Raw genomic sequence first — 15,061 nt, 5'->3', positions numbered from 1 at the left:
ACATATTTTTTGAAAGTTTAATTTATTTAATTTAGTCTTTTCTGACCTTTCATAGTTTCCTTCAATTTTTGTCCTGATGTCAGCAGGAAAGTTGCTGATATATTTGTTTTAAAGATTTGATGATATATGTAGTAAATGAAAACATTTATTTAATGATACTAATTTAATGCATCTGTTTATATAATTTTGTCCTTTCTGACCTTCCATATACCCCTTCGACATTTTTCCAGATTTCTGCAGAAAGCTGCTGCTGTAGAGGAATCAGATGGACGGATTTGTTCTCAGTTGCAGTGGAAAATGAGGCTGAAGACCCAACAGGAGAACATTTCTTCCAGCGTGCGGCGGCTGGTGCGGTAGGAGGGAGTCTGGGGGAGAGAGAGGGAGCGAGGGAGCGAGGAGGGGGTTGGTCCGGGAGAGAGCATGGCAGCGGCAGCCACAGCGCTGCTGACTTGGTTCTCCTTCACTTAGACCCGAAAGCACCGCGTCCTGTGCGCTCCTGGCGCAGACCCCGTGCGTCATTCTGTTGTTTTCTTTCCGCCTCGCTTCACTCTTTTTGCGTCAAGAAGCCGGGACCAGGAGCGGCTGAGAGTTCAGCCCGGATCCGGAGAAAGCCGACCCTCCTCGGCCGCCCTGAACCCTCCGGACCGGAGCAGCGGCGCTCCATGTGCGCCTCGTCGGTCCGACAACTGAACCCGGAGTTACGCCGAACGGAACCGACCCGAGATCCGCTGATTTAACAGAAAGCAAGCAGATACACGCAGAGGGAGGCTAAGTTAACGCTCCGCAGCAGAACCAGAACCAGAACCAGAACCGGACCTCAGCCCAGCGCAGACATGCCGCAGGTGGAAATGATCCTGTTCCTCATCCTCATTATTGGGATGTGCGTGTTCGGCCAGGACCCGGCGTCCAAGGTGGTGTCGGACCGCTACGCTGTCTTCTGGAACCGGACCAACCCAAAGTAAGTGTCCCGAACCGAACCGGGAGTCCCCGGCGCGGCGCTCAACTTTCACTAAAGGGCCATTTCACCGCGTTTTAAGGGACTCTGCAGGAACTTTGATCCGCTCCAGTTCGGGATCTGGATCCGTTTGACCGACCGAACCGGGACCGGATCATTCTGCACTGATTACAGATTCTGAAAAACACATTTTACATTTTATGGAACCTGTATTTTAGTTGTGAAAACACTAAACATTTAGCATTTTCAGCGCTGCTCATGCATTGATTTTCAAACCTGGACTGAATTGTTTCCATTTTTCTTTTAAAAAACTGATTTATTATTTTATTTCTAAAGAGAAATCACCAAAAAATGACACAATTTAATGGTTTAGATTGAGAATAGCTTAAGAAACAAAATACTGGTCAAACACATAAGAAGTGTAATTCAGTACCTTTAGTACCTAATTAGAGACAAACTCTTTACAACACATACAGAAATTGAGGAAAGTTTCGTTTTTATTGCATTAAAACCACTTTGGATTGAAGCAATTGTCAAAATTGGACCAATTTATTCTGCACTCAAGTCAGGTTCTATAAAATCCAGTTTACGATCCGTGAAAAAGTGTTTCCAATGCTTTCAGACGCGGAGCATTAAACTCATTTCTGCAGAGACGCACCGATCAGATTTCCAGCAGGACCGATTTTTACACGACTTTAACTCAGAAAACAAAGAAATGAGCTGAAGTTTCTCTGATTGAGGCAGGAATCAGATGGAAAAAGAAGAATGCAAAACATTTAGTATAATTTTTTAAATCAAACATGACTTCAGTAGGTTGTTGTGTTTATATACAGAAAATGATGATATCTTTTAATTTAAATTAATTTACTGAGTGTTTTTAATCTCCGTCTGATTGGCTCATCTCCACTTTGCAGTAAATTTATCCAAATTTCATCGTTAATGTTGCATAAATAGAGAAAGAAACAAAACTTCAAGGTTTTTCAGATTCTTACCGATAAAATAAAACTTTTCCAGATCAGAAACTCTTTAGGAAACATTTGTAGGTGTCGTAGAATCATTTAGATTTTCAATTTGGACCCTAAAACGCGTAAAAATATCATAAACTAAAACCTGTAATATGACTCGACCATTAAAGTTTTAAGATTTAATCTCAATATGAAGTTTAATAATGCAAAATAATTATTGAAATCCAACATTTTGTGGATTTTATTTTGTTATCTCTAATTTGTGTGAAACAATTCAAAGCAGGTTTGACTGAATATCGGCTGGTTCTAGATTTTAATTCATATATATTTTCCTTTTTTGTCATAAAATAAACACTTAAAACGGAGCATAAATGTTTTTTAATATGGAATAAATAAGTCCAGGTTCGACCAGTTTAAGTGTTTATATTCAGTTCAGATCATGTTGGACCCAATCTGAGGCGGTTCTGCTGCAAAACGTTCATATTATTTTCATTTTACTCCTAAAATAAACGTTTCACGTCATAAATGTGTTTTTTATTGAATCTGTAATCAGTCTGACCAGTCTGAGTGTTTCCCTGGAAAGCAGAGCGTTGTCCAGTGACATGTTTGTGTTGATGGCCGGAGCCTCGATCCGCCGTCAGGATGTGGCCTTCGTGGATCTGAGCTTCCACAGCCGTGGATTTTTCCATGCTGCAGTTTTTAAAGCTGCTGTTTGGAGGCTTTATGAGTCTGATTATCAGTTGCTTCAAAGTTTCTGCTTTGCTTTGAGACTTTTATGTGTTTGTTGACTGAAAGGCTTAAGGCTGCGCGAGAGTGACATTTCTGGTGCTGTGAGCTGCAGGCCGCCTCCCCTCATGAGTCAGTGCCACATGTTTGGCGTTTCACCAAAAACACAGTGACTGTGTGTGTGTGTGTGTGTGTGTGTGTGTGTGTGTGTGTGTGTGTGTTTCTGCAGACGTTTGGGGTTAAATCAGCATTTTTTTTCCTCCAGGATAACAAACGTGTTTGTTGGCCCTCAATAAAAAGCTGTTTGTGTTTCTGTTGCCGCTTTTTCATTACAAATGTGTGTAAAACTTTCTCGACATTTCACTAATGTGGAAAAAACAACATTTTGATGTTTCTCCATTAAAGAAGAGACACAGCGTGAATGTTCCCGCGATGTCATAAAAAAAACGTGCCATCATCCTCCCATCACTTCCTGTCATCGGCTTTGTCGTTTCTGGCAGTGGTAACATCTGGTTGTTGATCATGACTCATGATGTGAAAAAATGTATCCATTGCAGTTTTACGAAATAAACCAATTTCTATTAAGCCAAGAAAAACATATTACTAATGTCAAAAACTTTTGATCAAAAATATATTTGGTGTATTGTCATCAAGCTAAGTTTTTTTGTTTTTTTGTTTTTGCACAATTTTAAGATAAATGGAAACTCCAAGGCCACATGCTAATCAGGGTGATAAAGTGAAAATTAGAAAACTGAAAATTATGACCAGCATCATTTTGTCCTCGTCTGTGTTTCTGTGTTTAAAAAAAGAAAAGTCATGGAAATCATTTTAGTCTGTTTTGCCGTTTCCTGGCCGTCGTCTTCCTACAGTTTTCTTCGATTCTCATCTCCCTTCGGTGCTCAGTCTGGACTTTCTCCCATTCCCTTTGGTAGAATTTCAACCGGGCCAACAGGAACAGAAGGACAAGTTGTGAATGATGATGTTGATTTTTGGCACTGTTTTAGGATTGCATTTTGCCGGTACTTTTAGCAGCGGTGGTGGAGGAAGTGAAGGAAGCCGTTCAGTCCATGTCGGCCACTTTCACAGCCATCTTGTTCGACTCGGCACTTCTGGGTTTGCAGGGGAGGATGGTTGTTTACAGCACAGGAAATTTCTGGTGCATTGAACTGGTGCATTGAACTGGTGCATTGAACTGGTGCATTGCACATGTTGCGGCCAAAAATCCAGGAAAAAATTGTGTCTTGATGGCCGAGAGATCAGATCCTTAGATGAACAAAATGGCATAAAACAAGAGGCTTGTTTTTACCAGGCTTAATAAATTCTGTTCTTAGTTCAGGTAAAATTTAGCCCCAACTGTTTAATTTAGCATAAACATTAAAATAAATTTGATATTAACGATACAAACTAATGTTTACTTTAAACCCAGTAAAGGCTGTTTTCAGCTTTAAATGTAGCCGTTTAAATCAATGTTGACTTTTCCCTTAACGTAACTGATATAACATTATGGAATGTTTGTTTTAGCACTTACTGTGCTCCGTATTACTGTTTTCAGCAATAAAACCAGCCGACCAAACGTGCTGGAACTCCGCTGGGGTTGCTAGGTAACTCCGCTGGGGTTGCTAGGTAATGGGCTGAACTCTGCTGGGGTTGCTAGGTAACGGGCTGAACTCCGCTGGAGTTGCTAGGTAACGGTGGCTGCTGATTTGTGACATTGCATTCAAGAGGTTTTTGAAACGGCTCATTTTCCAGAAATTAATAAACACCTGGGTGATTTTTTTTTTGTTTGTTTTATTTTATTTTTTATTTATTTTTTTGTTTTTTTGTTGAGTCGTTTTTAGAAGCACAAAATCGTGAATTTTATTTCTTCTTTAAAATCCATTAAAGTGGCAGTAAAAATAACTGAAGAACCGGTCCAGAGGAATCAAAGCGTCACTATAACTCTGTAAAGTATTTATTCTGGCCTATCACATGGTTTTATTTTCATCCATTTATTGTGATGGAGGTGAACTGTTAAATTTACCATGAGACTGACTTCAGGTCCTTCGTTTCTCGACTTTTTCCTGGCGTTGAAACTCTTCCCAGCGTCCAAGTCTTGTTTCTGGGTTGCCATGCGCTGCCGTCCAAACCCCCTCGCCCCCCTCGGGCCCTGTGGGAGCTCCGCATGCCGGGGTCACACACTCGGCTGTAACCAGGCGCGGCGCGGGTTAAGCGGCGCAGAGGGGGCCGTTGTCAGGGTCAGAAACGGGGCGTCCGCGGGGCCCCGGCACGGCGCCCCGCCTGGGCTTTGTCCCCTCAGAATGGAGGGCGAATAAATGAGTAACTCCAAATGACTTTTTCCCTTTTCTCATTCATGACTTTGAAGCTGTATGATGTAAACGAGGGCCATGCTGGAGGCACGGAGGGCCCCTCTGACCTGCGCTGCGGTGCCCGCTGCTTAATGCAGCTCCAGTCGGTGTAGCAACCTGCTGCTTCCCCCCAAACCCCGAACTCTTCTTCTCCTGATTCTTGTTTTCCTTCTTCTCTGTGGCGGAGGAGAACCGGCAGTCCACACTCAGCCATTCATGAAATCCCCCAACAGGAACTCTGGAATTGAAATGGGAACTGAGTCGTGAAAAATGGAAATGCGTTGACATTTTCATGCCTTCCTCGCCCCTCCCCACCCTATTGTTTTAAAGAAGCTGAAAGGATTCCTTCTGTAATTTAGATAAACATGAGCTCTCGTTTGTAAAGCTTTGATCACAGAGAGAAAACGTTCCCGCGCTGATGGGAAGGATCTGAAGCTGAAATCTTCAGCATTTCAGTTTCTGGTCAGAGTTACTTCATTCAGGGTGTTTTCACTTGGTAGATTTATTTTGACTGGGGGCCAAAATTGCAAAATTTGTTACATTTTCACTCTGCACTGTGTCAAACCAACCAAACCTGTTCCCCTCCTGGCCTGTGGGGGCGCTGCACCAAGAACTACTGAAGGAAACGACACAAAATCCTCTGAAAAAGACACTGAGCGCAACTTTCACCTTCATGAAATATAAACAAAACTGAAGTTAGATTGCAGGATTTCTCTTTTGTGTTTGGTAAAAATCCATGAGCCATTTCTACTGGTAGCGCTAAGCTAACATGTTTGTTTTGGTTGTATTTACCCAGAATGCTCTGCGCTGTAGTCCACTTCCTGCTTTTGGAGCTGTCTCTGGTCCGCTTGGCGTTCAAGCTGAACCAGAGTTCACTTTTTTGGACTTTCTAAAGTTCGATTAAAGCAGAATAAACAGATCTGATGTAAACTAGAGGCATGTTTTTATCGTATCGTGTTTTTATCGTATCGTTTATCATTTATTGTGATAATTTTATTTATCAAATTCCACTTATTGTCTAAATCCTCCCAGAACAGGCAGTTCTGGGAGGAACTGTTGGTATTTTTAGTTTTTTCTCTTTTCTCCTCTGTTGTTCATTGAGAGCATCAATAAGTCTGGAGATATGATGAAATGCAGTTCCTGTGAGCAGATTGGACACAAATCACTTTTTATGTGACTGGTGTCCCAAAGAATCGTATTACAAATGGATTTATTTCCAAAGCAGCGTTTGTGTTGGTGCATGCAGTCACATTCTCAGTCACATAAAAAAGACGTAATAAATAATTCCTATCATCACTTTTATCACTGTAACAGTAAAACTTTCAGTCCAAACCCTCAAACACGAGTGTTGAGTTTCTGCTGAGCATAAACTTAGAAATAGTTGGAAAATCAGTTTCATCGGAGTCCATTTTGTTGTTTAAATAAACTTTAATCTTTAGTTAAGCAGCTTTTTGTTTCAAACTTCAATGTTTCTTTGATGTTAAGTTAAATCCTCCTCATGTTCTTCACGTCTCTAAAAACGTATCATTGCTAAAGATTAGTGGTTTAAAAGATGTTTTATAACCAAACTGGTTACAGTTCATGGATACCAGTAAACTAACAACCACAATATTTACATATAAAATCAGATAACGATGGGAACCAGAGATCGCTGTGGCTCAACTTTCTGCTGTTTGCTTTAGTTTTCCACATCACTGAGTCGACGGGCTGCATGTTCATCTGGATTTAAAATATAAGATCATAAGAACCAGATTCCTTTTTTACTTGGACAGAAGTTGGAGAATAAAACTGATTCTGATTATTGGTGCACCGACCGATCTTTTAAAAGCCCAACTTACCGATTCCGATTTTGGCCGAAACCATGTTTTTGTCTGAAATGTTGCTCCATATATCAAGAAAGTTACTGAATTGGCAGCAATGGGGCGACTTATTAACTGTAAATGTGCAGACATGAGCTGGTCGGCCGGTTTGTCAAACTTTTCTCACGGGAGAAAAGAAAAGCACAGTGGATGATTATTAGACTTTTATCGAGGTTGATAACATCAATCGATAAGATCAGCTTCACATGTAGAAATATCACCGATCTCCTGAAATTAAGGAAATCGGCAGCGATGAATCAGTGCAGCCGTAGCTCTGATGTTAGTTACTGTTGGTGTTTATAATCCGTCTGGTTTTGATACATCCAGTTGGTTTCTATAAATCCATCGAGTTCTCATAAGTCCTGTTGGTGTTTAAGGATCTTATTGTTGTTTAATAAAGTCAGAAGTTTATTTTCTGCACATTTAGAAAGCAGTTTGACTGAATCCTGTTTTCTCTGGATTAACTGCCTGGTATCTGGATTAAGTTTGACTGCATGTGTTCAGTTTCTATAAAGTCTTGGTGAAGTTTGCTTTGCCCTGGAATGATTTGGATGGACCAGAATAAACCGACTGCAGTGAAGTCGGGATCAGGACCGAGCTTCGTGGAGCGTGTTGCCTTTAATCTGTAGATTATTACTAACAGTCGTGGGACAAATTACAAATCCCACTCTCAATGGGCTCAACTGGAAAGTGGCACCAGAAGGAAATTACCCCCAGAAATCCAACCAGGAAAAACACAAAGTGCAGCTTTTTCCAGGCGGAAAGTGAAATGAGGCCCATATGTTCGCCGTCAGCCGCCTTGGAACCCAAACGGTGGAGTAAAGTGTAAGAGTCGGGTATTTACTGCTGCTCTGACAGGCAGCCATTAGTGAATTCCCCGCTCAGCGGCTCTTTAGCTGCTTCATTAGAGCCCACCCGGGTCCATATGGTCCGCTCGCAGCCGCTGCCTGTTGCCCAAGGTGTTTATTTGTTGCTGATAGGCGGATCAGCGGAGAATCGGAGTCGGAGTTCCTTCCCTAATCTCGCTGGCTGTTTGTGTCTCCGAAGCCATGGAAACTGATACCGGCTCCGTCATGAAAGAGGCTCGCTGGGTGGGACGGCGACCCGGACAGCTGGGGGGAGAGAGAGAGCGCAGCGTCACCCCAGGGGTCTCCTTTAATCCCTGATAATTCCCAACCAGAGCTGCAGCAGCAGATGCAACATATTCCTCCTCAAGACAATTAAGGAATCTGCTCAGGTTGCCGTTTGCTTTACGTTCTGTCAATCGATCTAAGAAATAATCTGATTAATCACTGCGGCTAACTTTGTTAGCTTGAAATATAGATTTACACGCAGTTCTTCTTTCTGCCAAGCAGTTAAAATGGAAATTATCTGATTTAGTTGCAGCAGAAAACAGCAACTAAAGGAAAATTACTCCTATTCATACAGTAAAATTATACTCAATAAGAGCAAAAAGTATTTGATAAAAAGTCTAATCAAGTCCTGAGAAACTGGTCAAATTATTTAATATTTAAAAATTACGTCATCAGACGGAACTAAATATAAAGTTACGTGGAAATTTTGGTATTTGAATGACCAAAATGACAATAATTCATATAAGTACCGTATTTTCTGCACTATAAGGCGCAGCTTCAATGAACGGCCTATTTTAAAACTTTTTGCATAGAATAGACGCTACACTTTGGGACAACTGCTTTCTGGGTAGCCCAGCTGCAGTGGTGTTTTTTTTCTCTCCCGCTTTTTTTGTTTTTTGGGTGGTGGTTTGTTGGTCCCCGCCGCTGCCGCGGCTGATGGTTTTCTGCCGCTTTTTTGTTGTCATGAATGTTGTCAACACAGTCGTCCTCCTGTGGTCGGGGAGGGGCTTCTTGGTTGGGGGGGGGGCGGGCGGACGGTGGTCCTGCTGCTTTGTTCCCCCGCATGTTGTTGGTGGAGCTGGTGGTGATTGATGTGTTGCCGCCTGCTTGTTTGTTGGGTGTGTGTATGTGTCTGTGTCAGTTTATTTTTATTCCCGCATTCTGGTTCTTATCCCTGTCTGCGTCTGGCGCTTGTTCTTCTTCTTGTGCAGGTGAAGTTGGCGTTTGCTTCTGGTTGTTGTTTTTCCTGTTGTTGTTGTGTCTTGGTCTTTGTCTATGTATCGGGTTCTGATTCTCAGTGTCGGTTTTTGCTTTTGTTGAAGTTTTTTGTTTTTGGGTTGTCGTTCGGGTAACTAAATCTGGATAAATTACATTTTTCCAAATCAGTTTCTTTCAGTAAAAAACTGATGAAACTTGAACAGAAACTGCAGGTGTGTGTGTGTCTGGTTAAAACATGTTTGCTTTTCATTCAGTGGGTAGAAAATCCAGAAGTTTTACTCAAGCAAGTGTAGAAATACTTCATAGTAAAATTACTCCAAGTACAGCGTAATAAAAATACTCCTAAAAGTTCATGTTGCCAAAAAAAGTTACTCATGTAAATGTAACTGGTTACAACTCAGCTCTGCATACAGGAAACAGCGAACTTGTTAAGTAAGTACAGATTTATTAAACGCGTATCGTAGATGTAAACAGCATCGTTCTGCTGCAGTTTGCCACAACAAATGTGGGAAAAAATCGCAGAAAAAACGTGGAAGAATAACTGAAAATCACTGGTTTTCCTCTTTCTCTCGCTCTCTGCACGCAATCGTTGCCATAGCAACTGACAACAAGTTACTTTTATGCACAAATCTATTTTTCTTTAAATATAAAATGAAGTAATCTGATGATGTCTTTTCCCTTTTTCAGTCACATAATTTAAACAGAATCTCTAAACCGTTTGAACAGAAAAATCGTTTGTGAATCGGATCGCGACTAAAAATCAGAATCACTAAAATATTCGTATCTGAGCTGAAAAGTCCTTTGGGATGATTCAGATTTTCCCACGTTGACCTCTGCTCCTCCGCTCTCTTTTTAATCTCCAGTTTGAGGCTGGGCGCCGTGTTTTTTTCGCGCCGGGTTGTGATAGTTTCCCAGCGGCATTGTGAGCAGCCCCATTTGCATTGTTCCCACTGTTTACCCTCGCTTTCCCCTCTCAGCCTTTTCCCGGCTCCCCGCCGCTCGGTTCCGCTCGGATTAAGAAACGGACACAAAAAAGTGAGAAAAAAACAGCCAACCACGTCCAAATATTGACTGGGACTCGGGACGGCGAGGTTTCTCCCAACGCCGGAGCGGCTGAAAGCGGCTATTGTTCGCCGCGGAGTCAGCGGCGCCTCCCTCCTCCTGCCACAGGAGAAATATCTTTTAATATTTTAACATAAAACCACAAACTTTAATGTTTGGCCCCTATTTCATGAGTCCAACACAAAGATTCCATTTATTTTAAAAAAGGAAAATCTGAAAAGTGAGGCAGGCATTTGCATTTAGCTCCCTGGAACCCAGAACCGTATTTAAAGGATGTGGAACTGGAACCAGTTTATATTTATATTGATCATCAGTGGTGAACACAACTATCTACAAAGTTAGCAGCGCTAACCCTAAATCACTAATCATAAGCTTTAGCTGCGCTACCAACATGGTATGTAGCAGAAGCTATTGCTAATCTGATATATTAACATGGTATTTAGCTTCTGCTAAAGCTAAAGCGATTCACTAACATGGTATTTACTGGAAGCTAAGGCTAAAGCGTTTTACCAACATGGTGTTTAGCAGAACCTGAGACTGAAATGTTATACCAATGTGTTATTTAGCTAAAGCTAAGGCTAAAGCGCTACACCAACACAGTATTTAGCAGAAGCTAATGTACCAAATCATTATGATATTTCGCAGAAGCTGTAGTACTAAATTCAACCACCGTGTGTCAATGACACCATGTGGTGCATCGTGGTATGTCGCCCCCTACAGGGTTAAATTTATCCATTCATCTCAGTTGATTAGCTGAATGGAGCTAAATTAGGTCAATCCTGGATAAAACCAGAATATGGAAAAGAGTTGAGACCCATTTGGAGTTTTGTCTTCTAAACACACAGAAGGAGTTGAATTGAACAGTTCAGATCGATCCATCCTCATGTTGTTGAATGGTCTAGTCCAAGTCAGGCTGAGAATGTGTGGAAAGACTCGTAACAGATGCAAATTGTGGTTCTGAGCTGTAAATGGACGACCCAGTTTTTCTAGATTGGGAGAATTTTCCACTCCTTTGTGTTTGTTGACATGAAACCCAGAGAAAACACAATGCCGTCTGCGGCTGCGATGAGAAAACTGTAGGAAGCTGCTGTGTGTGAGGGGAGGCTGTAACCCGAGGCGCCCGGGCCCAGGAGTCTGAAGGTGGGGTCACACTCCGCGTTTCCACCCGCAGGAAGCGTCAATCTCCAGAGGCATCAAAGGGAGCGCAGTGAATGTGATTTCCTGCCGCCGAGCGCTTCACAAACCGCCAATAAACAGAGGCAGAGCGCCGCCTTATCTCCCGTTTCATTACAGAAGCCCGCAGCATTATGCCTCCTTCGCCACACTTCATGTTGTCAGGTTGCCGATCAGTTTTACCCGACATAATCCACTCAGAGACTCGACTTTCTGGTCAGGTAAGCTGTGAATTTCACACTCGGCTTTCAGCAGCGGAGGGGAGGCGTCGTCATGAGGCGACACCCGACACCCCCCGTCCCCGCAGAGGTTAGCCGCCTGCAACCTCCCCGCCCCCCGACCTCCACACCCTTCATGCTCTGACTAATAAGGCAAAAGGCCCGAGGCTGCCAGCGAGTGATTGACAGAAACGACTGACTGCTAATAAGAACGGCAGCTTTTATTGCTGCAGTTTGCGGCGCGGCAGCGGCTCTGTGGACACGTTAACAACCAAAACAACTTCTTACTGTTTAATTTTACTGGGTTTATAACTGGCTTTACACAAAAAACATGCTGTATTTGCCAAAAATGAAATAAAAAGAATCATTACTCACAGAAATGACAAATTAAGTCGGTTTATTTCCCAGTGACTGTGTGACAAAAGACAAAACAACCTAATAAAGCTTTTTAAAAGTGGTTTAATATGACTTTAAGGGGGAACACTTTGGTCTAAATTTGGTCTTAAATTGGATTTTTATTAAACGTAAAACACAGAAGAATGTTGCAAATAATTAGATATCTAAGAAATGACTTGGAGGTTATTTATTTATATAAAAACATTCATTCTTCTTAATGAAAACATATTGTCATTTTTTAGTTCAAAGTATTTCAGCAAATAAATGTAATTACCTACCAAACGTTAGCGTTAAATAGCAAAACTCAGCACATTAGCTTGTGAGTGCTAACGCTTCTAACACTGCTAACATTAAGGAAAAGATTATAAAATACTAAAGTTAATAACTTTAATATGTAGTTTATTTTTATGTTAGTGGTAAATAAACATTAGTTAACCTGGGTAACATTTCGAACTGATAACAGCATTTACAGCCGAATGCTAACGCTGCTAACGCTGCTAACGCTGAAATAAACAGCCATTCTGTCAGGCTTTCTACAAGAGCCTGACAGTTTCCTGCAGTTTCCCACTGCAGGAAACTAACCAGTTCAATTAACTACCTAGTAAACTCTCCATGCTAACCAACAGAAGGTGAAAATATCAGTTCTGAAATTTACAGAGGCCTGTTTTAATATAACAACCATCCAGAATAAAAAGCACATTCCTCGTAATAAGAGGTAATTTGTGGGTTATAACTGAATTTATTGGATTTAAAGTTATCAGAGACTTGGAGTCTCTTTGCTGGTATTTTTAATTTGTTTTTATAATGAATTATGAATTATAATATTAAATCTCGGATTTCATTTAGCCGTTTATTATCCTCTGAAGACTTTATATTTCCCCGGTTCCATTTGCTGTGGTTTGGATCCATTTGGACTCAGGATATCTGGGACATTATGATGCCTGATCAAACTAAATCAACCCTTAAGTGAACTCCCACTGATAGATGTTGCTTATTAAGGCAATAAATCAATGGTTTCCTACTCTAGACTATAAGAAATGCATATAAAATTACTTCAAATCTTTGATGTTGAATTCACAGTTGGTCAGTAGAAAAGCCTCCAAATTTGGTCAAACTTCTAAAACCGCTGCTTACAAGAATGTTTGTTGAACTAATTTATCAAAGTTTCCAAGGACGCGTTTGAGTTCAGTTTCTGGAATCTCCAAAGAAGATGCCGCAGAGAGCTGGGAGTGTGAACTGAGGAAACAATGCCTCGATGCGACCCATTGTGTCCAGATGTGAAACAGTTTGGCTTCTTCAGGTCTAATCTCTGCCAGTCTCACCCCGCTGCACACAGCTTCACTTTTTCCTGCCGTTTTAATCTTAGTGGGGGCTTCTTTGTGTGTGTGTGTGTGTGTGTGTGTGTGTGTACTCTGCTAAATGCGAGTGGTGAAATGGCATCCCCTGTGTCTTTGTAGGCACCGGTGAGGGTATTAGCAAAGAGGCTCTAAGGGGCTTAAGAGGTCAGTCTTCCCTTTGTGTGGAGACACAAAACACTTCCTGTGGGACCCTTCACCCCTCTCTGTTCCTCACTCAGAAAGCCAAGCCCTGCCTGACCATTCACATTAATCAGCCTTAGCGCCTAATGACTGCAGGAAAGCCTCTGAAAAGTGCTTCCAAAAAGGTCCTAAAGAGCCACTAAGCTGCTAACAGACTGGCCACAGCTGATGCTGTTTGCAGGGCATCACTAAGCATCAAAGATAGGCGGCTGGGGGCTCATCCATCCCAACAGCTCCTCTTTAATCCCCACTAAATCTAATCTAAAACTTGAGCTGAGACTCTTTCAATCTCCTTGATGCATGAAGGTGTCGTTACAGGTAACCGAGCCACAAGGAGACTTTCAATGCATCAAGAAGGTTTCGTTATAGATCATTTACCAATAAGGACGACTTCAATACACCAAGAAGTTTTCTGCATAGGTCACTGCTCACCTTGAAGTTTCACTTTTACTCAACTGAGCTATAAGATCTGCAGAAAGAAGTGAGTTTTTTGGTAAGTGACCCAAAATAACAGCTTCTGTATAATGAAAGTTCCCTCTTCAGTCAACAAGGTCCAATTTGAAGCATCAAGAAGGTGATCGTATACCTACAAAGAAACTTCAATACATGAAGACGTCTTTTATAGGTCACGGCTCTATCATGATGCATCACCAAGATGCAACTGGGCTATAAGGATGTGCATCCAAAAAGAGTTTTCTTTGGTATTTTACCCAGAATGGCTCCTTCCATACATAAAGAAAGTTCCCCTTTAAAACATTAACCAATAAGGACCCATTCATTGCATCAGGTGGTTATATTTATAGGTCGCTACCCTATGATGACGCCTACAGAGCTGCACAAGGATAGAAAGTGTTTTTTTGGTATATTACCCTAAATATACCAAAAAAGAGTTAATTTTTATGTCATTTACCAATTAGGACCCATTCATTGCATCAGGTGGTTATATTTATGGGTCACTGCTCTATAGTGACATCTTAAATACATCACAAAGATGCACTTTTATGCAACTGGGCTATAAGTGCATCGGAAAAGTGTGATATTTGGTAAGGGACCCAAAATGGGACTTTAAATAAATCCTGAAAGTTTCCCTTTATGTCATTCACCCCTTACAACCTGCTCAGTCTATCAAGATGTTTTTATGGGTGACTGACTTGGACTTTTGCCTCTTTGCCATTTCATACATTTAAAGTTTTTAACTCTCTAAAAGTAGCTCGTCTTTCGCCGCAGGAAATTTTGTACCCACTGAATATTAGCTGGTTGATGGAAAACGTTTAAAACTGGAAATAATTTCCCAAATTTGCAGGAAAGTTTTTATGCTTGTGGTGAGTTTAGATTTTTCTGAAATTGAGTTGAAGGTTAAATGGAAACATTTACTGAGTAAATTCAGACGTATATTTTTCTGCTTTTATCAGCCATTTGCATCGTCGCCGTCTGACATTAACACACTTTCTGTATCCTGGTTGGTTCCAAACATGGTGGATGGAAAAACAACTAATTCACATTTTATCTTTTGTGAAATTTCAAGTTTGCTCAGAATTTGCACCATGATTGGCTGAAACAGTTAATGATTTTTACCATCTTGGTGACTTTTCATACTTTGATCAACTGGAAGAATTTAAATATGAATTTTAAAAACAACTCCTTTGGGTACGAAGGATCAATGAGACACTTGTTCAGTTTCCACCTGTTTATATTTAATTCTAAATGATTTATGAATTAGATTTGATTTCATTTCTACTAATTTGAGAAAGA

The 15,061-nt window shown here is 41.2% G+C and overlaps 1 protein-coding gene across 1 annotated transcript in view; it reads left to right on the top strand.

Annotated features, from left to right (window-relative positions):
• The first annotated feature begins 210 nt into the window (after positions 1 to 210).
• LOC103156865 (ephrin-A5b-like) overlaps positions 211 to 15,061 on the top strand; it is an 82,033-nt gene continuing 67,182 nt past the window's right edge. The window contains exon 1 of the mRNA XM_007579060.2: positions 211 to 958. Coding sequence (XP_007579122.1) covers positions 834 to 958 — 125 coding nt within the window. The 5' untranslated portion in view covers positions 211 to 833. The remainder of the gene's footprint in view (positions 959 to 15,061) is intronic.

This window comes from Poecilia formosa, unplaced genomic scaffold (genome assembly GCF_000485575.1).
Source record: "Poecilia formosa unplaced genomic scaffold, Poecilia_formosa-5.1.2 Scaffold506, whole genome shotgun sequence".
Classification (NCBI taxonomy): Eukaryota; Metazoa; Chordata; class Actinopteri; order Cyprinodontiformes; family Poeciliidae; genus Poecilia; species Poecilia formosa.
This window is presented reverse-complemented; position numbering and strand designations above follow the sequence as displayed.